The 22,386-nt window shown below is 55.7% G+C and overlaps 1 protein-coding gene and 1 pseudogene across 3 annotated transcripts; both read left to right on the forward strand.

Annotated features, from left to right (window-relative positions):
• Positions 1 to 1,968: 1,968 nt before the first annotated feature.
• DHX34 (DExH-box helicase 34) lies at positions 1,969 to 16,433 on the forward strand. 3 transcript variants are annotated; one of them, XM_069089120.1, is made up of 17 exons: positions 1,969 to 2,038; positions 3,086 to 3,940; positions 4,592 to 4,903; positions 5,548 to 5,805; positions 6,009 to 6,111; positions 7,184 to 7,401; positions 7,987 to 8,161; positions 10,107 to 10,300; positions 10,599 to 10,700; positions 10,975 to 11,220; positions 11,378 to 11,551; positions 11,919 to 12,030; positions 12,376 to 12,485; positions 13,461 to 13,739; positions 14,216 to 14,392; positions 14,631 to 14,769; positions 14,895 to 16,433. In XM_069089120.1, the coding sequence occupies exons 2-17, from the start codon at positions 3,278 to 3,280 to the stop codon at positions 15,026 to 15,028; spliced, it is 3,396 nt and encodes a 1,131-aa protein (XP_068945221.1). In that variant the 5' UTR covers positions 1,969 to 2,038; positions 3,086 to 3,277; the 3' UTR covers positions 15,029 to 16,433. The 3 variants fall into 3 exon arrangements, with proteins under 3 accessions (XP_068945221.1, XP_068945220.1, XP_068945222.1); XM_069089119.1 differs by having other exon boundaries at positions 3,089 to 3,940; XM_069089121.1 differs by lacking the exon at positions 1,969 to 2,038 and adding an exon at positions 2,299 to 2,753 and having other exon boundaries at positions 3,089 to 3,940.
• A 2,398-nt stretch (positions 16,434 to 18,831) lies between these two features.
• On the forward strand, positions 18,832 to 19,158 carry LOC138161418 (cystatin-B pseudogene; annotated as a pseudogene).
• Positions 19,159 to 22,386: the final 3,228 nt, after the last annotated feature.

Genomic DNA, 22,386 nt, shown 5'->3' on the forward strand with positions numbered 1-22,386 from the left:
GACTCATATTCCTGAGTTCAATGGGACCTCAGAGACTGCCTAATTGTGTGACCCCGGGCAAGTCACTTAACCTTGTCTGCCTCCATTCCTCATCTGAAAAATAAGCTGGGGAAGGACATAATAAACCACTCCAGTATCTTTGCCAAGAAAACACCAAATGAGATCATGGAGAGTCAAACACACTGACAAAGGACTAAATGATAAAATGTCAGGCACTGTGCTAAAAGTTCAATCAATGTAAAGAAAGGCAAAAATACCTTCCCTGACCTCAGGGAGCTTATGTTCTAATGACGACAAAAGGGAGGTTAAAAGGGAGAAGTACCCAGGGTTGGGGTGGGGGGTGCCTTCACAGGGCTCAAGGTGAGTCGTCTGGGAGAAGATTTCTTTTGTTTTTTTTTTTTTAAAGTAATTATGAATGTTTATTCTACATATATGCATACATTCTACCCTTGAAAAGAAACCAAATGCGTTAGGGTAGAACGCTGAAAGTACAAAACTTTATATAAAGAGTTGCTAAGTGTTTTAAGCTGAATGCCTTTCCTGCTTAAAAAAAAAACAAAACAAATGAAAAAACCCCAAAGGTTGTAACCTCAAATTTTTATATCCTATTATATAACTATCCATATATAGCTATATGATTATGAAAAAACACAGACTGTCCAAACCCATACTGATCTGCTAAAGTACAAAATCATTATATATATGTAGCACAGAATTCATGCTGGCGTGAACAAGTCCTAGAATTGTTGTATTTAACAGCCTTCAAGGATTTTGCTTCATCATTTTGTTATAAAACTAAATGCAACGAGGTGGCTGCCTCCTAATTTACAAAACCACAAGATCTATAAACATTTTGGCAGTAGGTAGAAAAAAAAAAGTTTCACACCTGTCTCTTGTATTGGCTTTTGAAAATAAAGACTTCTTTTGAAGAAGGTGGACCTGGGGTGGCCTTATCCTTTTCCCTTTTCCCCAGACCCCATCCCACCATCCATCTCATCTCTTCTTTCCCCCTTAGTACCTGGCTACTCCCTCCCTCCCCATCCGCGGTCAAAAACCAGTTATTAAGCTCCCACTATATGCCAGGATCTGTGCTAATCGCTAGAGGGCATAAAGAAAGGCAAAAGACAGTCCCTGCCCTCAAGGAGCTTACAGTCTAATTAACTATATCCAAACAAGCTACATGCAGGATAAATGATCAATCATTACCCAAGGGAACGAGCTACCCTTAAGGGGTAATCAGGGAAGGCTTCCTGTGGAAAGTGGGGTGGGCTGGGGGGAGACACAGCTCTGATACTGGGTCATAAGGGCCCTCCCAGACCATTAATCAATGAGCATTTATTAGGCCCACGTTAGATGGTGGAGGGCAGGGACCGTCTTTAGCTTCTTTTTCATCCCGTTAGTGCAGTATGTTGATTGAGTGACTGTAAATGCCTCCTCTCAGAAGCTTATTATTACATATTGTTTTTTTTCCCCATTTTTGTGGAGGGGGAAGGCAGGGCAATTGGGGTTACGTGACTTGCCCAAGGTCACTGAGGCCGTATTCGAACTCAGGTCCTCGACTCCAGTATTCCCTGCGCCACCTAGCCGCCCTATTACATACTACCCTCAGCTAGCATTTACAGACGCCTCCACAGTTTGCAAACAAACGTTACGTCATTTAATCCTCAGGCCAACCTCGGGAGATAGGGACTATAATGATCCCCATTTCACAGATAAGGAAACCGAGAAGGGGACGGTTCAGTGACTAAGCCAGGGTCACCCCCGGGAGCCAGGGTCCGTCCCTTTGAACTCGGATCTAGCTCACTCCCGCGCTTGCAGTACCAAGGGCGGCCGAGTTTGGCTCCTCCCCCCCGCCCCCGCCCCCTCCCCGCCGCCGCCGGCCCCGCCCTCCGGAGCGCGCTGCAGCTGCTGCTGCTCCTCCTTCCTGGCATTCGGCGGCGGGGGGGGGGGGGGGGGGGGGCCGAGCGGCACGCGCAGGCGCAGTAAGGCAGGCGGCGCGCGCAGCCCGGAAGTGGGAGCCTGAGGGCTGGTTAGGAAGGTGAGGGCCTGCGGGGGGACGGGTGGGGTCGGGGTTCCCCGGGCACTGCCTCCTCCCCGGGGGTCCCCAGTGCTCCCCCCGGAGCGGGGCCGCGCCGCTGGGGGAAGGGGCCAGGCGCGTCTCCGGCCCCCAACGTCCAGAAGGGGAAACTGAGGCCGGGGGAAGGGAAGCTCCCGTCCCCCCGACGGGAGCTTCCCTTCCCCCGGCCTCAGTTTCCCCACCTGGACCGGGACGTGGCGCCCGCGTCTCCTCCCTAAGACGCAGCCGAGGGGCCTCTCTTACAGAGGGGGATAGCTGAGGCCCGGGGCTGGGGGCGGGATTAGAACCCACATCTGCGGGTCCGCACACAGCAGGTGCCTAATCAGTGCTTATTGACTGGCCCATAGAGCTGCGGCTCCCCTAGGCAGCTGGTGTCCAGAGCCTGGCCGGAGTTCAGATCCACCCCCCTGGGCGCTTACGAGCTGGCCGTGTGACCCTGGGCAAGTCACTTCACCGGGGTTTCCTCATCTGTAAAATGGGGGCAATAATAGCCCCACCTCCCAGGGCTGCTGTGAGGACCAGAAGCACCAAGACACACCCCGCATTAAAGTACTGAGTGTAGACTCATTCACCCCCCCCCCGGGGGCCAGGCCTGTGCTCAGCCGGCGCCCCCCATACCGTGGCCTCCCCAGGCTGGCTCACTGACCCCGGCAGCTTTCTGATCTGCAAACAGCAGGTGCCTAATAAGGGCAGACTTCCCCAGGCGGAGGGGAGGCCCTTTCTGCCGCCCAGGGCAGCCCTGGGGGAGGGGGGCTCGTCCCCAGCGCCCCGCCCCACGCACTCCACCCGCATCTCCCCCTGCACCCGCATCGGTGACCTCATCTGAGGAATGGGCTGGACCGCGGCCCCGCCCCCCAGGGCCCTGTGGGTGCTCAGGGGGACCCGGTTTGTGAGCGCTCTGCCGGCTGCTGCGGGGCAGAGCAGGGCCAGGCCCAGCCACAGGGCAGCCCGCGGCCCCACGGCCCTTGCAGGCCCTCCAGCCGCCTGTAAGGTCACTTCTTGCCCCAGCAGGTATCGCCAGGCCCAGGGTGACCCCCGGCCCGAAGGCCCGGGCCCGGGTCCGGGGACAGACTGCAGGGCTCCTGGGCGCAGAGCACTCTGGTCACCCCAAGAAGGACGAGAGCAGGCGGTGACCCCTCCTCGCCTCCCCTCTGCCCAGCCAGCTCGGGCCGGCCAGCCTCCTCTCGGAGGGCGGGAGCCATGTCCTCGTCCAGACAGACCGAGGGCTCTGGCCGCTGGGACTGGGGCTGCCCCAAGACGCGGAGCCAGCTGGAGGAGGCCTTCTTCGGGGACCAGGACGTCATCCGCCGGGGTTCCGAGGACTGCCGCAAGTTCTGGGCCTTCTTCGACCGCCTGCAGACCTTCCAGAAGCCCCGGCCGGGCCCAGAGGCAGGGCGGCCCGCAGAGGGACCCAGATGCCCCGCGCTCGCCGACCTCCCGGCCACCTACGACCCGCGCTACCGCATCAACCTGGCCTTGCTGAGCAGCGAGGGCGAGCCGGGCCTGGGGCGGCGGGGGGCCCGCAGCCGGCTGCCCCACGACCGGCTGGTGGAGTTCCGCCAGGCGGTCCTGCACTACCTGGACTTCGGGCAGAAGCAGGCTTTCGGGAAGCTGGCCAAGCTGCAGCGGGAGCGGGCGGCCCTGCCCATGGCCCAGTACCGGCAGCACCTGCTGCGGGCGCTCAGGGAGCACCAGGTGGTGGTCGTGGCCGGTGACACCGGCTGTGGCAAGTCCACCCAGGTGCCCCAGTACCTGCTGGCCGCCGGCTTCAGCCACGTGGCCTGCACCCAGCCCCGCAGAATCGCCTGCATCTCTCTGGCCAAGCGCGTGGGCTTCGAGAGCCTCAGCCAGTACGGCTCCCAGGTGAGCCCCGCCGGAGTCAGCAGCAGGACCTGCCCACTCACCTGTAAAAGGGGGATGTGTGCCGGCCCATTATGAGGGGACCCCCAGCTCACTGCGGTCTGGGTAATATCCTCCCCCTCCTCCTCCACCTGGGCAGCAGGGGCATGCTGGAGAGGGCCCGGGAGTTAGGAAGCCTGAGTTCAAATCCTACTCCAGACATGGCCTAGCTGAGTGGCTCTGGGCAAGTCACTGCCCCTCAAACTGACTGCCCCTTAAACTGACTGCCCCTTCTCCTGGCTTCCTTCAAGGCCCAACTGAAGTCCCTCTTCCTAGAGGAAGCCTTCCCTAGCCCTCCAGAACCCAGCGCCCTCCCCTTTTAGGCAACCTTTGTGTCCTGGTTCTAGCTTGTTTTGGGCCTGCAAGTCGTCTCTGCCATAGGCTCAGGTGCTCCTGAGGGCGGGGTCAGCTTGCCCATTGGTTGACCCATCTGTGAAATGAGGGACATCCCTGGGTTGTAGTGAGGCCTGAATGAGTGAGCTCCAAGGGACCCACCAGCCTCCCAGCCTGGGACCATGCTAGGAGGTTGTGAGGCCCAGCCCCATCACGCTGGGGCCATGCCACCCGGTGCTGGGGACCCCGGCTGACCCTTTGTCCTCCATCCCATTTCCGCAGGTGGGCTACCAGATCCGCTTTGAGAGCACACGGTCACCGGCCACCAAAATCGTGTTTCTGACAGAGGGCCTCCTGCTCCGCCAGATCCAGCGAGAGCCGGGCCTGCCCCAGTACCAGGTGCTCATCGTGGACGAGGTCCACGAGCGTCACCTCCACAGCGACTTCCTGCTGGGCGTCCTCCGGCGGCTGCTGCCTGCCCGCCCAGACCTCAAGCTCATCCTCATGTCGGCCACCATCAACATCAGCCTCTTTTCCAGCTACTTCAGCCATGCGCCGGTGGTACAGGTGCCGGGGCGGCTGTTCCCCATTACGGTCAGTGCCTGCGCTGGGCGGGGCTGACCCTTCTCCTGCTGCGTCATGGGGACAGGCTAAGGTGACCCGGTGGGGCCTCCCCTCCCTCCCAGACTTGGGGCTGGGGTTGGCCTGGGGGTGGAAGTGGGCACTCCCTGCAGACCTGGGTGTGGTGGTCTCAGTCCCTTCTGCCACTCTTTACCTAGAGGTAGGATGGGTGGACAGGGTGTTGTCTAAGCCTCCTTCACTCAGAGTGGAGTGAGAGCCTTAGAAAGGACTTCTTCAGAGTGGGTGTGGTAGGAAAGACTGCCTCAGGAGCACCAGGAGGCTCAGGTTCGAGGCTCTGGTCTGCCCCTGTGGCTCAGGTCCCTTCTCCTGCAGCCTTGGTTTCCTTGATTGTTGAGTAGTGTTGACAGATGTTGGAGCGATGGCACGTTGTGGGGAGTGTCGGCGCCAGGGACCTTGGTGTTCAAGTCTTGGCCCCTGGCCCCCATGGAGCGTGCGTGGTCAGGGCTCCCTCTGGAGACAAGAGCTAGCCTCAAGGATCTCTTGACCTCCCCATGCCTCAGTTTCCAAATATGTAAAAGAAGGGCCTCTTTGGTCCTGCCCCCCTTGTGTTCTCTGATGCCGCCCGGGGTGTGACTGGGCCTGTCTTGTCCCCCCAGGTCATCTACCAGCCCATACCAAAGGAGGAGGTGCCCACGTCCAAGGTGGAGAAGTTGGACCCGCGGCCGTTCTTACGTGTGCTGCAGGCCATCGACCACAAGTACCCGCCGGAGGAGCGTGGCGACCTGCTGGTGTTCCTCAGTGGCATGACAGAGATCAGCGCCGTGCTTGAGGCCTTCCAGCCATATGCCACCCATACCAAACGCTGGGTGGTGCTTCCGCTGCACAGCGCCCTCTCCATCGCGGACCAGGACAAGGTGCCCACAGACCCGAGGCCCTCGCTCCCCCTCTCTATGTTGTATCTCACTTGGGGGGAAGGACAAGCATGAGAGATGGACCTGGGGGCTGATGCCAGCCCCTCCCTCCTCTTCCCACTCAGGCCCCCACTTCGTGGAGGACTCTGGGTTCTGGGGTCAGGAGCACTGACCCTGTTCTCACTCCCCTTGCCCCCTCCCTCCAGGTATTTGATGTGGCTCCTCCTGGGGTACGGAAATGTATCCTGTCCACCAACATCGCAGAGACCTCGGTGACCATTGATGGCGTCCGATTTGTGCTGGATTCTGGTGAGCGCCCCCACCTCCTCCTGCCGACCATAGGTCATGCAGGGTCCTGTGGCCCTGGCTGAGGGAGCTGTCTGTGCCCTCCACGAGCCGCGGGCAGCTCCCCTCATCCCCCTTTGGGGCTGCCTTCGGGCCGGTCCCTGAGCTGGGCGCTGGGGCTTCCTCCACTGCCGCCACAGGGCCTCAGAGCAGGGGGGCAGCAAGGTGTGGCCCAGAGACATGTGCTTTCAGATCCCCCCGATGCTGCCGAGTCGTGGTTGTCTCATTCGCACAATGGGCAGGAAGGCTCTTTTATCACAGAAGAGAGAAGGGTGGCCTCCCTGGTGCAGGCAGGTGGCCTGGAGAAGCCCAGAGCCCTGGAGTGTTGGCTGTGGGAGCGCTCTGGCCCTGTCCCCCACTCCCTGTCCCCCCATCCCCTCCTGTTTAGCCAAGGCCAGGGGCTTTATCCGCCAGCGTTCAGTGCTGGGGGATTGATTGATTTGGATTGGCAGATCGCCTAAAGTCAGAGGGCTAGAAAGTACCAGAGCTGCTGTTCAGTCCTGGGTCCTTTCCTACCAATCCTGAGCTCAGCCCACTTCCCTGTCCTGTCACCCTGCCACCCTCTCCCACCACCACGCCCTCCTGCCAGGCTTTCTTTCTACTATTCTAGCTGTCTTGTCCTCCAGGGCAGGGTCCAGGACCCGCCACTTTCAGGAAGGCCAGCTTGACCATCTCCAGTCCACAGTGCTGACCTCTCCTTTCTTTAAAGTTCGGCAGCATAAAGTCAGCTTGAAGCTAAACCTTTGGGGTTTGAGGGGACCTCAGACACCCCCTCATTTTCCAGAGGCCAAGACAGGGGCAGGGTCGTGGCCAAGGTCTATCTGTGAATTGGTAGATCTCAGGCTGTCAGAGGCCTGGGATGTCCCAGGCCTGTCGGGGCCCTAAGAGACCGTCCAGTCGAGTGCTCTCATGCCCCATACGAGGAGCGTGGGATGAGGTCACGTGGTCAGTCGTGGCCAAGCTGGGCCCGTGGTGGTGGCCCTGGGGGCACCGTGGCTCCAGCAGGCGGAGTGAGAGGATGTCCTGTGGCCTTCAGGTAAAGTGAAGGAGATGAGCTTTGACCCCAAGGCCAAGCTGCAGCGGCTGCAGGAGTTCTGGATCAGCCGGGCCAGTGCAGAGCAGCGTAAGGGCCGCGCCGGCCGCACGGGGCCCGGGGTGTGCTACCGCCTCTACGCCGAGTCCGACTACGATGCCTTTGCCCCGTATCCCATCCCGGAGATCCAGAGGGTGGCCCTGGATGCTCTGGTGCTTCAGGTGAGTGGGTGGCCGGCGCCAAGTCCTGGGTTCTAATCCCCTTTCTTGTGTGGCCCTAGCTGGGCAGCTCTCTTCTCTCCACCTCACTGGGCCCCGGTTTTCTCATCAGTAAAGCATGGGGCGGTGCCCAGCTTGAGGAGCTCTTCCCAGAGTGTGTGGCCTTGGGACGGTGCCGCTCAAGGCTCCCAGCACACTTTTGGCCTGTTACTCCTATGCAAAAGGGACATGGCCCGTGGGGGTCTGACACCATTCCCTGTGGAAGCTGCCAGCATCCCGGCCCCACACGCTCCAGGGGTAGGCCTGTCCCTGGGATGAGCCCAGATCTTTACTGCAGGAAGCCTCGGCCCCTCCCGGGAGCTCCCTCCCCCAGGGTTCCCTCCAGAGCCTGCCAGGGCCTGGAGGATCATGGGGACACAGGTATGGTGTCATCCTTGACAGCTTCCCTCTGGAGCCCCTCCTGTTCCCTTGGGGGGGGGGGGCATCTCCTTCCAGAGGCAGCCTTCTATGGCGGTGTTGTTTGAGGTGACTTTGGGCAGCGTCCTGTCCCCTCTGGCTTTCCTGCTGGGAGTCTGTCTTGTGATTTAGATGAAGAATATGGGGCTGGGAGACCCCCGCAGCTTCCCCTTCATAGAGCCCCCGCCTGCTGCCAGCCTGGAAACAGCCATCGTCTACCTGCGGGCCCAGGGCGCTCTGGATGCCTTGGAGCTCCTCACGCCCATAGGGACCCTGCTTTCTCAGCTTCCTGTGGATGTGCTGATAGGTGAGGACACGCTCTGTGTGGGGGCCTCACGGGGGCTTTAACACAAGGAGGGGCAGATTTGGGGGGCAGGAGAAGGGAAGGCTGGAGGCAGGTGGGGAGGAGCTCCAATCCTGGCTGTGCCCCTGCGCCCTGGGTTTGGACTCGGCTGCCCTGGCTGTGGGTACCAGGCCTGACCTTCAGCTCCAGTGCTTCCCAAACTGTGTAGCCTTGGGCACACCCTCGCTGAAAGCAGTCGTGATGCCTGTGCCCTCACACCGCAGGGCCGTGCACGCTTCTTTAGTCAGTCAGCAAGTACTGTTTAATGCCTCCTATGTGCCAGTCACCGTGCTGAGCACCAGGGCTACAGAAAGTGTCAGGAGAGAGTCCTTTCCCTCAAGGAGCTTACCATCTGATGGGGGACTCAACATGGAAACAAACATATATACAGCCAAGTCTGTACAGGATAAATAAGAAATAATTAGTAGAGAGAAGACACTGGAATTAAGAGGGGTTGGGGAAGAATTCCTCTAAAAGATGGTAATTTAGTTGGGACTTGAAGAAAGCCAGAGAGGTCAGTAGTCCAGAGCAGAGAAGGGAGAGAGCTCCATTCACTGGGGCAGCCAGAGCAAATGCCTGGAGCTGAGAGATGAAGGGCCTTGTCTGTGCAACAGCCAGGAGGCCAATGTCACTAGATCAAAGAGGACACGATGGGGAATTAAGGTGTGAGAGGGCTGGAAAGGTAGGAGGGAAGGAGCCAGGGGATGAAGGGCTTTGAAGGCCAAATAGAACGTTTTGTATTTGCTCCCGAAGGCGATGGGGAGCCCCTGGAGTTTACGGAGTAGGGAGTGACACCCTCAGACCTGGGCTTTGGTGGCTGAATGAGGATGGATTGGAGTGGGGAGAGACTGGAGGGTGACAGAGGCCCCAGCAGCTCCTGTAGTGATCTAGGGGGGAGGGCATGAGTGCCTGCACCAGGGTGGGAGCCGGATCCAGGGGGAGAAGGGGATGTATTGGAGAGATGCTGCCGAGGGGATGGCAGCTGGCCTTGGCAACAGCTTAGATGTTGTGGGTGAGAGAGAATGAGGAGCCCAGGATCACTTCTAGGTGGGAAGCCTGAGGGACTGGGAAGATGGTGCTGCCTTCTACAGTTAAAATGAAGGCTTAGGGGGAAAAAGAAAGAGTTCTGTTTTGGACATGCTGAGTTTGAGATGTCCAGGGGCTGTCCAGTTGGAGATGACTTCTAGGCAGCTGGGAATGCAAGGCAGAAAGTCAGCAGAGAGGGCGGGGCAGGGGAGGTAGATTTGAGAATCATCAGCTTAGAGCTGGTCATTAAATCTGAGGCAGCTGATGAGGCCTTAGGACAGAGCTCTGGGGTCCCCTAGGGTCAGAGGCGGGCTCTGGAGGAAGATCAGCCAGAGACAGAAGGAGCGTTCAGAGAGGCAGGAGAACCAAGAGAAGGGGGATTTTTACTGTGAGAGTCAGTGGGATGTGGCGGGCAGGGACAGCTGTGGAGTCAGGAAGGCCTGGCAGGGACCAGTTTCCTTTGTACTTGGCCTCCCAATGACCCCAGGCACTCTCTGGGACTGAAAGATGCAGAGAAGGTGCTATCAGAGTTGGCACAGGGGGGTTTCCTTCCCTGAGACGTCACAGGTCAGGTCCCAGATCAGATTATTAACCTACTCAGCCCTCGCCCTTGCCCTCCAGGAGCCCACAATGACATTCAGAGGGCAAGATTGATGCTTTGGGGTATGCTGGGAAGCCTCAAGGGGGTGAGAGAGGAAGAGGGAAGGGCCTCAGAGAGCAAAGGCCTGTGGGCACTGCAGGGAGGGCAGAGATGGGGAGCCCCAGAGCCCTTCTGCCGACCCCCATCTTTTTCTCCAGTCAGTTCATTGGGTCCTGGGAATGCAAAAAACCTAGCTCTGCCCTCCAGGAGCTTACATTCTGGTGGTACTCTGATTCTGTGCAGGGAAGATCCTGATCCTTGGCTGCCTGTTTGACCTGGTGGAGCCCGTGCTGACCATGGCAGCGGCCCTGAGTGTCCAGTCTCCCTTCGTGCGCAACGCTCAAGGCAACCCAGAGTGTGGGACAGCCCGGAAGCCCCTGGAGAGTGACCACGGGGACCCTTTCACCCTGCTCAATGCCTTCAATGCCTGGGTGCAGGTGAGGCCACAGTCATGCGAGCAGCTTCCCTTTCTGTCTCCACATGGCCCATCTGTTGCTCAGCACAGCCCCTCAGCCCCTCCCAGAATGTATGGGATATATGTAATGTATGTAAGATCCCTTGTGCAGGCAGCTCTGAGAAGCGCCTGCTTTGGGCCCAGCGCTGGGCCCCGGAGAGCCTGGGGAACAGGCTGGATGCTTCACCTGCTTCCCACACGCAGAAGGCTGAGGACTGGGTCTTGACGTTTGTCCTGTGGCCCAATTGCTTAATTCTCTGGGCCCCTCCTTCCTCACCCAGGTGAAATCAGACCGAAGCACCAACTCCAGGAAGTGGTGCCGCCGCCGAGGCCTCGAGGAGCATCGCATGTATGAGATCGCCAACCTGCGCCAGCAGTTCAAGGTCAGGGCCAGGCCTGCACCCCCCAGACAGGCCAGCCTATGGTCTGGGCCTGCTCCCCTGGCACCGACCCACTATCCCCGAAAAGGACAGAGCAAGCACCCACTGCACTGGGGGTTCAGCTGTGGCCTCAGCCATGGGCCTGGACTGTGAGACAGGGAGACATGCAGGGGTCCCTGGCGAGGACCCTGCCTCGGGGGCAGGAGAAGGCCCTGGGCAGGAGTGAGTGCACTGGGTACACTTGTGAAATCCCGTCCTTTGGCCTTTCCCGGAGCAGGGACTGTTGAAGGACCATGGGCTGCTGGCCGAGGCCAGGGTGGCACCGGGGGACAGCTACAGCCGCCAACAGCGGCACCGCCAGCGCTGGGAGCTATACCAGTTGAAGCGCCAGCACGAGGAGGGTGAGGGCCGAAAGCGGAAGGTGCTGCGGCTGGAGGCCCTGGAAGGTGGCTCCTCGAGTGAGGAGGATGCAGAGGAGTCCAGCTCGCGAGCTGGGGATGGCTCCCACCATGTGGACATCCAGGTGGGCACGCTGGGCTGCCACCTCGGTCCGCCCTTCCCAGGGGCTCAGGGGCCTCCTTACCACCCACCTCACCCCCGCCATGGCTCAGGGGTCCTTTGGGGTCACCAGCCCAACACAGGCTGTCTCCCTGGTAGCCTTGTTCCCATTTCCTTCCCAGGACGTCAAGTTCAAGCTTCGCCATGATATGAACCAGCTGCAGGCTGCTGCCAGCTCTGCCCAGGACCTGTCCCGGGACCAGCTGCTGCTGCTGAAGCTTGTGCTGGGCCGAGGCCTCTACCCCCAGCTGGCTGCCCCAGACCAGTTCAACAGCTGCCGCAAGGACTCAGACCAGGTATCTGCCCCCACCAGGCTGGCCTCGCCGACTCCCTGGGTGACCTTTAACAAGGCCTTTCTGTCTGCCTCAGTTGTTTCACATGTAAAATGGGGCCTGGCCTTGCTACTCACTCGCTGTGTGACCTGGGGTGAGTCTTCCTCCTTGGACCTCAGTTTCCTTAAAGTCTGGATAGAGGGCAGGGTTCAGGGCATTGGCCCTCATGTCGTCATTCCTGTTTCTGTGGCCATATAGCTCTCCTCCCTGCAACCCTGGGACGTGGGGAGCGTGTGGATGTTAGTCCCATTTTATAGAAGAGGAGACCACACAGCAGGTCAGGCTTTGTGCTGGGGCCTGGCTCCCCTGAGCTCCTCTGCTGCTTTTTCAGTTCTTCCACACCCAGAGTAAGCAGGGAGCTGTCCTTCACCCCACCTGTGTGTTCGCCAACAATCCAGACCTGCTGCAGGGAGGCCAGGCCGAGGTCGAGGAGAAGAGCCGCGGTGAGTGGGGTGCCTGGGCTGCTGCCAGACTGGGCCTCCCTAGATGTGAGAGGAGATGGGCCTGGACCCTGGGACTGAGAGGTGCTGACCGCTCCTCTCTGGGGCTCTGCACAACTCCTGCTTGTGCAGGAGGGCCTTCAGAGGCATCAAGTCCAGCCGCCTCAGACAGGTCCCCTAGCTGGGAAGTGTCTGAAGAGGGATTTGAACCCCAGCCTTCCTGACTCCAGGCCCAGGGCTTCCATGGCTGATGGTGTTGAGACTTTGGGACCCACAGGAGAGACCTGTCCCGTGGTCTGTGGTCCCCCTTCCTCAGGAGACATAAGCCGTACCACTTGCCCCTTTCAGATCACAGAGACAACGGGATGAGCAGCCGACACCAGCTCCTGGCCTTTGTCTCTCTCCTGGAGACCAATAAGCCGTACCTGGTGAACTGTGTGCGTCTGCCGGCACTGCAGGTGAGTCTGGGCCGAGACCCCAACCCCGGGCGGGCGGGTCTGGGCGGGAGACCCCAACCCCGGGCGGGCAGGTCTGGGCGGGAGACCCCAACCCCGGGTGGGCGGGTCTGGGTGGCAGACCCCAACCCCGGGCGGGCGGGTCTGGGCTGGAGATCTAGGCCCCTTGATCTCCTGACGATGTTCCTTGGCTCCCCCCGGAGCTCTGCCGCAGATCTGCCTCATCCTCCCTGCTCCCAGATCCTGCTGTCCTCTCTAGTCATCCCCACATAGCATTGTCCTCCCTTCCTTAGGCGAAGGCTTAGGAAGAACATCTCCCTCATCGTCTCCCTTTCCTCTTCTCTCGGTCACTCCCCAGCTTCGTTCCCTGCTCATTATTCCCCTTCACACACCCTGCGCTTGAGCCAGACTGACCTTGTGGCAGTGTCTCACAGGCTCTCCTCCTCCTCCCATCCTTGGTGCCTTTGCCCAGGCTGTGCCCCCCTCCTGGAGCACTTCCCTCCTCTCCTCTGCCTCTTACCTGAGGCCCGTCCTGATGCCCTTGGCTGCTGGTGCTTGTTCTTCATTGGAATGTACATTTTCTCCCCTCATCTGCTTTATTGGTGCCTGGCACTTACACTTAGTAGGGACGTGATCATTGTGTGGTGGCTGCCTGAGCTGCTGGCTCAGTTCCTGCCACCCAGGCCAGCCTGGCCCTCACGCCGGGTCTGAGGGGGGAGCCGTGGTGGTCAGCATGTTGCCTTCTCTAGGTGTGGGTGGGGGGCGTGGGGAGCTTCCCTCTCTCAGCTCCTCTCACCCTTCTGTGGTGTAAGGGCTGGTCTGGCCTTAGAGAAGAGGCAGCTTGGGTCAGAGGGGGCCTGACTCTGAGCCATGTCCCACTGTCTTTACCCCTCCCCGCACTGGGGCAGACTCTGGGCCCCACCACGGGGAGAAGGAAGGGGTGTCCCCCTCACCCTTCCCTCCTCTGCCCCACGCCAGGCTCTCCTGCTTTTTAGCCGCAGCCTGGACACAAGTGGTGACTGTTCACGCCTGGTGGCGGACGGCTGGCTGCAGCTCCAGCTGGAGGATAGTGAGGGTGCCATGCGGCTCCTGTCAGCCACCCTGCGCCTCCGGGCCTGCTGGGAAGAGGCCCTGGACCGGCAGCTGGGCCGCCAGGCCCAGCCACGGGGCGAAGATGGGGCAGCTGCAGCTCCCAAGACGGAGAGGAAGATGGTGGCCACGTTGGGCCGGGACCTGCTGGACTTCATGAGATCCAAGGTCTTCTAGCCCAGAGCCCACCTGCGCTGGGTGGGGGGAGAAATGGGCCTGCCCGGGGCCAGGTTTGGGGCAGCTGGGTGTGGGCCTAGAGGCTGCCCCAGGGTGGGCCCAGGGGGCCTGGCATTCTAAGCTTGTCCAGATGTTGAGGCCCAAGGAGCCCGGTTCCAGGCCCGCCTCGGCACCTGCCTCCTCCCTCTGGGACCTGGGGCCGTTCCAGGTGGTCTGAGGGTGCTCACACGGTGTGGGATGCCCTGAATTGGGCCCCCCTCTCTCTGCTCCCTCTCCCCCTGTGGGCCTCTGGGCATAATCGTAGCTTCAGTAGTGTATGTGCTGCCTCCTGTCCAGCCTCTGGGGTCAACCTGCCTGGGATGGAGCCCGAGGCAGGGGCTGAGGGTGCCCCGGAAGAAGAGGGGCTCTGAGGGTGGGAGGTGTGTGGGTCTTGGCCGGAGGGATTGACTCTCACACTGTCCGCTCAGGTCTCCTACAGCATCCACAGGCTGACCTCCCTGGAGGCTCAGAACCTCTATGTGGGACCCCAGACCATCACAGCTGCCCCCCAGCTCCCAGGCCTCTTTGGGGAGGCAGCCTTGACCCCCCATGATACCAAGGGCGGCTACATCATCACGAGTTTCCTCACCTACAACTGTCTCATGGTGAGTGGGGGGGAACTGTAAGTGACCCCAAGGCGTAGAGATGTGCTCAAATGCACAGATCTTGCACCAAGGCTGGCGATGGGCCCGAGCATCGTGCCTCCAAGCCCAGGACCCCAGGGACCATGAAGGGCCCTGGCTGGGGAGAGGGTTCTAGGGATGACAGTGCGCTTTGGAGAAGTGGGTCTTGTGAGTGGGGGGCCCTGGGCCCGGGCTCTGACGCGGGTGCTGGGATCCTCAGAGCGGTGCAGACTTGTACAGTGACTGCCTGCGGACTTTCTGGTCCTGCCCTCGCTGTGGCCTCTACATGCCCTTCACTCCCCTGGAACGGATGAGCCATGAGAACAGCTGCCAGGCAGCCTCCGACAAGGATGCCCACGGTGAGCAGAAGGCCCGGCCGGGTGTGGGAGATGTCTGGGAGCTGGGGGCCCAGGTCGGCAGGGCAGCCCGCCCGGCTGTGGGACCACCAGTGTCTGCTCCCAGCCAACCTCCTTTCCCTTGCCAGGGACCAGCGAGGAGGAGGCTGACTCTGGCCACCAGGTGTCTGCTCTGAGGCGGGCCTACCGCTGTGAGCTCTGCCAGAAGGATTTGCTGCTGACACCCACGGAGATCCTCCGGCACCGCAGACTGCACATGTGAGCCCTGGGGGCCACTAGCTCTGGGGACCCATAGCCAGAGCTGCCCGTGGGGCTGGCCATGCCAGGGGCTGGATCTGTGCTGTGAATAAAGCGAGTCTCCGCCATCTTCTGTCTCTGTGCCCTCCGTGGCTGGGCTGGATTCCTGGGAAGAACCCAAGAGGCCCCATGTCCAGCCCTGGGCTTCCAGCTGTGACCATACATCGCCCTCAAAGTCTGGAGTCACTTTGCTGTGTATTCCCCTGGCCGGGCCCTGACGTGTTAAGGCCAAGAGGATGTCCTTGGCCCCATGTCCCAGAAGCATCAGGGGCATTGCACACGATGGGCTCTTCTGGCTGGTCTCCTGTTGGCATGTGGTGGGCTATCAGAAAGGGGGAACCCTGGGGGGAGAGTCCAGGGAGGCCAGTGTCAGCTAAATATCTGGGAGAGCTGGTAGAGGGCGAGGGCTGGCTGGCTGCTGCGCCACGCCATCAGAGCAACTACATCTGGTGGCCTTTGGGCCCTCGCCAGCGCTAAGAAGCCCAGCCATCAGTCCTGCGTGTCTTGACTTGTGGGGAGCGATCACCTCTGGGAAGTCCTGGGAGCCTGCTCCCCTGCAGAAAACAAGCCCTGTCCCTGGGAATCTGGAGCCCAGGTCCAGAGCTGCAGAGGGGGAAGCTAAGGCCAGGGAATCCAAGTGACAACTGATCGTGTCAGAGATGGGATTAGAACCCAGGGCTCTGGCCTCTGGTAAGCTGCCTCCCCTGCTGTGTTGGGTAAAACGTGTCCATCACAGGGCGTACTCTCCTTCAGCTAGTAAATGGGTCCGATGGTCGAGCCGGGCCGCTGCTTGCGGCCATGCCCTCTTCCTAAGCCCATTGGGCAGTGCCATGAAGCAGGTGCTCCTGGGTGCCCATAGCCTTCTGGGCCACCATATGCCCAGGAGAAGTGGGCTGCTCTTCCTGGCGGCGGCTGCGGTGGCCAGAGCTGGAAGAAGCCGCCTGGTCCTCTGTGGGCCAGAGCTTCTTAACCTGAGCCCCCAGACGGGTTTTGGGCAAGTGTTATTTCCACAGAATCGGTTTCTTTTTCATCCTACCTTTTTTACGTATCTTAAAATGTTATTTTTAGAAAAAGTCGCTAGGCCTCCCTCAGATCCAAGAGGTCCATGATAGCCCAGAAGGGTTGGTCACTTTTCTGGAGGGCCTTGCTTTACTCCCGCTCAGGGGAGAAGGCCCTTTATTTATTTATTTATTTTTAAAGAACAAGTTGAATTTATTAATATTGTTTTTAAAAGCAAGAAGTGTGGAATAGAGAGGCTGTGTTTCCTAGACAATCCTCTCTTTGTATTGTACTTTGTAGAAATGCTCATTTCTTTGATGTTTATTAAGTTCAGAATGTTTTTAAATTAAATTTTGTTTATTTTTAGTTCACATCATTTTTTCCACAAGATTTTGAGTTACAAATTTTCTCCCCGTCTTTCCCCTACCCACCACCCTAAAACAGCGATCCCACTGTATACCCCCTCCCCCAGTCTGCTCTCTTCTGTATCCTCCCCCATCGCCCCTCCGACTTTCCAGTAGGGCATGGTGGATCTCTGTACCCCAGTGCCTGTTTATCTTATTTCCCAGTTCCATGTAAAGAAAAATAATTTTTTTAAACATTTGATTTTAAAACTTTGAATTCCATATTCATTCCCTTCCTCCCTTGTCACCCACCCTTATTGGGAAGATAAGCAGTTCAGTATAGGTTGTACATGTGTGGCTAATGCAAAACAATAACATAGTAGATATATTGTGAAAGACTAGCTATATTTCCCTCCCTCCTATCACACCACCCACTTGTTCTATTCTCTACTTTGATCCTGTCCCTTTTTTTTTTTTTAAGCAATCAGGGTTAAGTAACTTGCTCAAGGTTACACGGCCAGTTATTTCTGGGTGTGGTGCTGAGTGTCTGAGCCCGGGATTCGATCTCCAGGTCGTCCCAACACTGGAGCCGGTGCTCTTACGCGCTGAGCCACCTGGCCGCCCCTAAGCAATTGGGGTTAAGTAACTTGCTCAAGGTTACACGGCCAGGTGTTTCTGGGTGGGTGCTAAGTGTCTGAGCCCGGGATTCGATCTCCAGGTCGTTCTGACACTGGAGCCAGTGCTCTTACTTGCTGTGCTACCTGGCCGCCCAGATCCTGTCCCTTTTCAAAAGTGGGTGCTTCCAACTTCCCTGCCCCCCCCAGCCTGTCCTCCCTTCCATCATCCCCCCTCTGATCTCCTTCCCCTCTACTCTCCTGGAGGGTGAGATACCCTATTTAGTGTGTATGTCATTCCCTCCCTGAGCCAAATTCAGTGGGAATAAGGTTGACCCATTCCCTTTTGCCTTCCTATTCTTCCCCTCCATTGTAACCATTTTCCCTTGCCTCTTCTGTATGAGATAGTTTGCCCCATTCTGTCTCTCCCCATCTCCTATCATTATATTCCTCTCTCACCTCTTGATTTCACCTTTTAAGTAGCATCCCTTCCTATTCAACTGGTCCTGTGCCCTCTATCTATGTATTACCTGTACACATATATACACACAAGTATTCATATGCCTGTATACCCTCCTGTATAGACACATATATGTCTGTATGGGAGAAGGTCCTTTAAGGCAATGCAGCTAGGGGCAGGGCTTTTCTTGCCATCTGTGACCCCAGAGGTTCTCTGCAAATCTTCCTTTCTCCCAGATGGGTGAGGGGGATGAGTGGGTAGGGGTAGGGAGAGCCTCTCTCAGAAATAGTCACAACCAGCTGCCTCCCTCTGAGAGTAGGAATGTCCCTGAGCCCCCAATCAACCCTGAAGAGCCAGCTAACAGATGGGTGCTGAGTCCCCAGCCATGTACTCAGCCCCCTGGGGAGGAGGAGAGTCAGGGAGATGGATACCCAGGAAACTGCCCCAGTCTGCTTTACTCTCTACCTGAGGCTCTCAGGGATGGCCAGTAAGCATTAGAAAAAGCAGCTGGGATCTCCAAGCACCAGTGTGACCACCCCAGATGGAGCTTCTGAGACTGGGAGATGAGGGCACGGGGGATGTTTCCATAGACTTCAGCAAAGTGGGACTTATGCACGCTGTTTGAGATGAGGGATGCAGGAGACCAGGGCATGGTGGACTCGCAGCTAGTTGAATGACTGGATGATGGAGGGAGGGTGCCAGTAGGAGGCCCTGAACTGTTTAACATTCTTTATCGATTCCTGGATAATTAAAAAAAAAAAAAAAACCTTGGAAGAGAAACTGATCACAGCTATGAGCAGGGCAGGAATCCTGAACCAAAAGGAAGATAAAGGCAGTTACAAAAGGTAAAATGATTCTGATTATGTGAAGTTGAAAAGCTTTTACCTGAACAAAGTCAATGTATTGAGAAAAAGAAGGGGAAAAAACATCTTTGTGTCAACTATCTCCACTAAAGGTGGGAAACTATATATATATGGGCAGCTAACTTATTTTAAACATTCTTCTATTTTATTTTCCAATTGCACTGAAAAGCAATTTTTAACATTTGTTTTTAAAAGTTTTGAGTTCCAGATTCTTTCCCTCCTTCCCCTCCCCCCTCCTTGAGAAGGCAAGCAATCTGATATCAATCGATCATACGTGTGTAGTCGTGCCAAACATTTCCATATTAGTCACGTAGGCACCCAACATCAGCTAACTCTAAATTAGGTTATAAACTAACACAGACAACTAACAAATGTATGACCAAAAGCCATTCTCTGAAAGAAGAGTGGGCAAAGGATACAAGCAAACATTGTTCGAGGCTCGGTCCCTCCCTCCATCCCTCACTGTGTCTGCTGCCCAACTTGCAAGGATGATGTGTGGAGGAGTTTCGGCCGCCACACCGGCTGAAACGCAGCAGATCACGGACTAGGCGAAGGCACAGCTTGAAGAGAGAGAAGATGGCAACTTTCCAGTCTTTAAGACTATGGAATTTAAAAGTCTAGTGCTTGTTGGAATAAACTGCTTCATTAAGGTTCATGTTGGCGAAAAGCAATTTATTCATATGCGAGTGTTCACAAGTCTCCCTCGTGAAAACAAGCCGTTGGTTCTACCCAGTTATCAAACCAACAAAACGAAGAATGATGAATTGGTCGATTTTTTTGTTTTGCAGGGGGGAAGGCACGGCAATTGGGATTAGATGACTTGCCCAAGGTCACACAAGTAGTGTTACGTGTTTGAAGCCAGATTTGAACTCAGGTCCTCCTGATTCCAGGGCTCATGCTCTATTCACTGTGCCACCTAGCTACCCCAAATTGGTCAATTTTTAATGCACCATATTTTGAATAGTGGCCCTTATATAGGTACATTATATACATCAGATGGGCAGGTATTAAAATTTGGGACAATAAAAGAAGTCTGATATTTTTTTTAAAACAGTATGCAAAAGAAGAATTGTAAACTATTTACAATTAGCCATATGAAAGATAAGGGAAGTTTGAGGGCAGCTATGTGGTGCAGTGGATAGTGTCAAGCCTGGAGTTGGGAAGACTCATCCTGAGTTCCAATCTGGTCTCAGACACTTTCTAACTGTGTGACCCTGGGCAAGTCATTTCACCCTGTTGCCTCAGTTTCCTTATCTGTCAAATGAGCTGGAGAAGGAAATGGCAAAGCACTGAAGTATCTTTGCCAAGAAAAATTCATAAGGGGTCACAGAGAGTTAGAAACAACTGAACAACAAAAAAGGGAAATGCAAATCAAAGCAGGCCTGAGGTTTATACCTCACACCCAGCAAATGGCAAAGAGGACAAAAGACAGGAAGAATCAGTGTTGGGGTGGTGGGAAGGCAGGTGCACTGATGCATTGTTGGTGGAGCTGTGAATTGATTCCAGTATTCTGGAAGGCAGTCTGCAGTTATGTGCACAAAGTTCATCCCTTTTGACCCAGAGATTACACTGCTTGGCACATACCCAAGGAGGACACTGACTAAAGAAAGGCTCCATATATACCAAGATATAACAACACTTTCTCTGGTAGCCAAAAAAAAAGGAAGAGTGGTCGCCCATCAATCGGGACATGGTTAAATTGTGGTAAATGAATGTGATGGAGTATAACTGCTCCATAGAAAATAATGACTGCGGTGAGGACAGAGAAGCATAGATTTAGATGAACAGATGCAAAGTGAAGTAGATGGATACAGGAAGACAAGACAATCTGGTTAAACAGGACAACAAAATAGTTGAGAATAAATACCATGTTACAGTGACCAAACTTGGCCAAAGAAGGAGAAGGCAGATGTGGGACCCTGCCCAGGTGAACAGCACTGTATATCATCAGACTTTTCTGTTACTTTGGTTAGTTTAGCTGAGACTTTTCCCCCATCCTTTAAAATATATATATATATATATATATATATAAAGAATGGCTCCCTGGGAGGTCTTGAGCAAAGGGATACATGGGGAATATCAAAGCAACTTAATTTGCAAATATGACAGCAACCAAAATGCAGTATTGGGGATAAAGACTGATATCAGATTTGCAGATGATGCAAAGCCAAAGTGTTAATTAATAGTTGGCTTGGGGGCAGCTAGGAGGCACAGTGAATAGAGCACCAGTCCTGGAGTAAGGAAGACCTGAGTTCAAATCCAGCCTCAGACACAACACTTTACTAGCTGTGTGACCTTGAGCAATTCTCTTAACCCCAATTACTCTGCCTTCCCCCTTCCAAAAAGCAAAAAATAAAAATAAATAGGTTGGCTAGACAGGCTTCACAAAGGACATGGTAGGGTTGAGTAAGTAGCTAGATGGTGCAGTGGATAGCGCACCAGCCCTGGAGTAAGGAAGACCTGAATTCAAGTCCAGCCTCAGAAACTTAGCTGTATGACCCTGGACAAGTCACTTAACCTCAGTTCCCTCATCTGTAAAATGTGCTAGAGAAGGAAATGGCAAACTATGTCAGTATCTTTGCCAAGAAAACCCCACATGGGGTCACGGAGAGTCAGACACCACTAAAACGATTCAGCAATGACAAAAACAGTTCAATTGTTGGACCGAATTTTATACAATAAATGTTAATGGAAGCACATGCAAATTCTTACATTGGGGTCCAAACAGTCAACTTCACAAGTGCAAAAAAGCAAGAGGCCTGACCATTTGATGTTTCATCTAGATGTTCTGGGGCCTTCAGTCAGCTGTGGGACTTGGCAGCCAAGAAAGCTAATGCCCACTTGAGCTGCATTCAGGGACAGGGTATCCAGAAGAAGGGGAGTGATTCATTTGGCTCTACTCTGGCCTAGTCATACTTTTCCAGAAAATCTGGAATATTATGGACACTACATTTTAATAAGGACATTAATTAATTTGCTGTTTTTCAGTCATGTCCAACTCTTTGTGACCCCATTTGGAATGGTTTGACATTTCCTTCCCCAGCTCATTTTATGGGTGAGGAAACTTGAGATAAATAGTGAAATGACTTGCCCAGGGTCACACAGCTAGTAAGTATCTAAGGCCAGGTTCAAACTTGGGAAGATGAGTCTTCCTTTCTCCAGGCCCATCACTTAATCCACTGTAATGCCACCTCGCCTCCCATTAATTAATTAGTGGGGTTAATAATTTTCAGTGAGAATAGTAATTAATAAATGGAGTATTCAGAGAAGACCAACCAGGATAGGAAGGACCTTGAGTTATCCTGCTGGAAGTAGCCTAGAGGAGAGAAGTCTTAGGGGAGGGGGCATGTCAGCTCTGGGAAAGGCTGTTGTGTAAAAGAGGAAACAGACTGGTTCTGTCTGGCCTTAGAGGCAGAGCTGGAATCGGTGGGTGGAAGCTGCCAAGAGGTAGAGATCTTGGCTGGCAGTGAGGAGTGGCTTCCTGGTGGTGAGAGCTGCCCTCCCCTCCCCAGCGACTTTAACACACCAAGGTCGGACAATTCCTTGTTGGATGTGTGTATTGGAGAGGATTCGTGTTACTTGTGGGCCAGCCTTAATGGTCTCGGGTGTCCATTGCAGCTTGGACATTCCGTGATTCTGGTTTCTGATGATGCCTACTTGTTAGAAACCACAGATTCTCAGCACTAATAATGCTCAGACCACACGTGGTGTGAGGATCAGCCTGGAAGACATGGACCCAGTCTATTGACACACACCCTACATCTCTCCATTTTCTTTCCGGTCACACCCTATTTGACTTTGATGAACATCAGTGACTCACAGACAGATGTTACTGGAAAAATTTTGGGTGGAGATTGGATCTGTGTGGGGACTGCTTCCAGTGGGGAACTTTTTTTTTTTTCCGCCAAGCAAGCTTTTATTAAGTGCCAGACACAGTTTAACAGGGATCTCACTTGAGCCATACAATAACTATGCTATTATAATCCCCAATTTACAGATGAGGAAACTGAGGCAGACAGCCCTGGGTCACATAGCTAGGAAGT

This window comes from Petaurus breviceps, unplaced genomic scaffold (genome assembly GCF_028583685.1).
Source record: "Petaurus breviceps papuanus isolate PSGF00001 unplaced genomic scaffold, PetGlider_PUasm1.0 185, whole genome shotgun sequence".
NCBI classification, from domain to species: Eukaryota; Metazoa; Chordata; class Mammalia; order Diprotodontia; family Petauridae; genus Petaurus; species Petaurus breviceps.

Coding starts and splice junctions, on each gene's coding strand:
- DHX34 (XM_069089120.1), top strand. CDS start 3,278: ATGTCCTCGTCCAGACAGACCGAGGGCTCTGGCCGCTGGGACTGGGGC. Junction 7,402..7,986: donor TGGATGCTCTGGTGCTTCAG/GTGAGTGGGTGG, acceptor CTTGTGATTTAG/ATGAAGAATATGGGGCTGGG. Junction 14,770..14,894: donor CTCCGACAAGGATGCCCACG/GTGAGCAGAAGG, acceptor TTCCCTTGCCAG/GGACCAGCGAGGAGGAGGCT.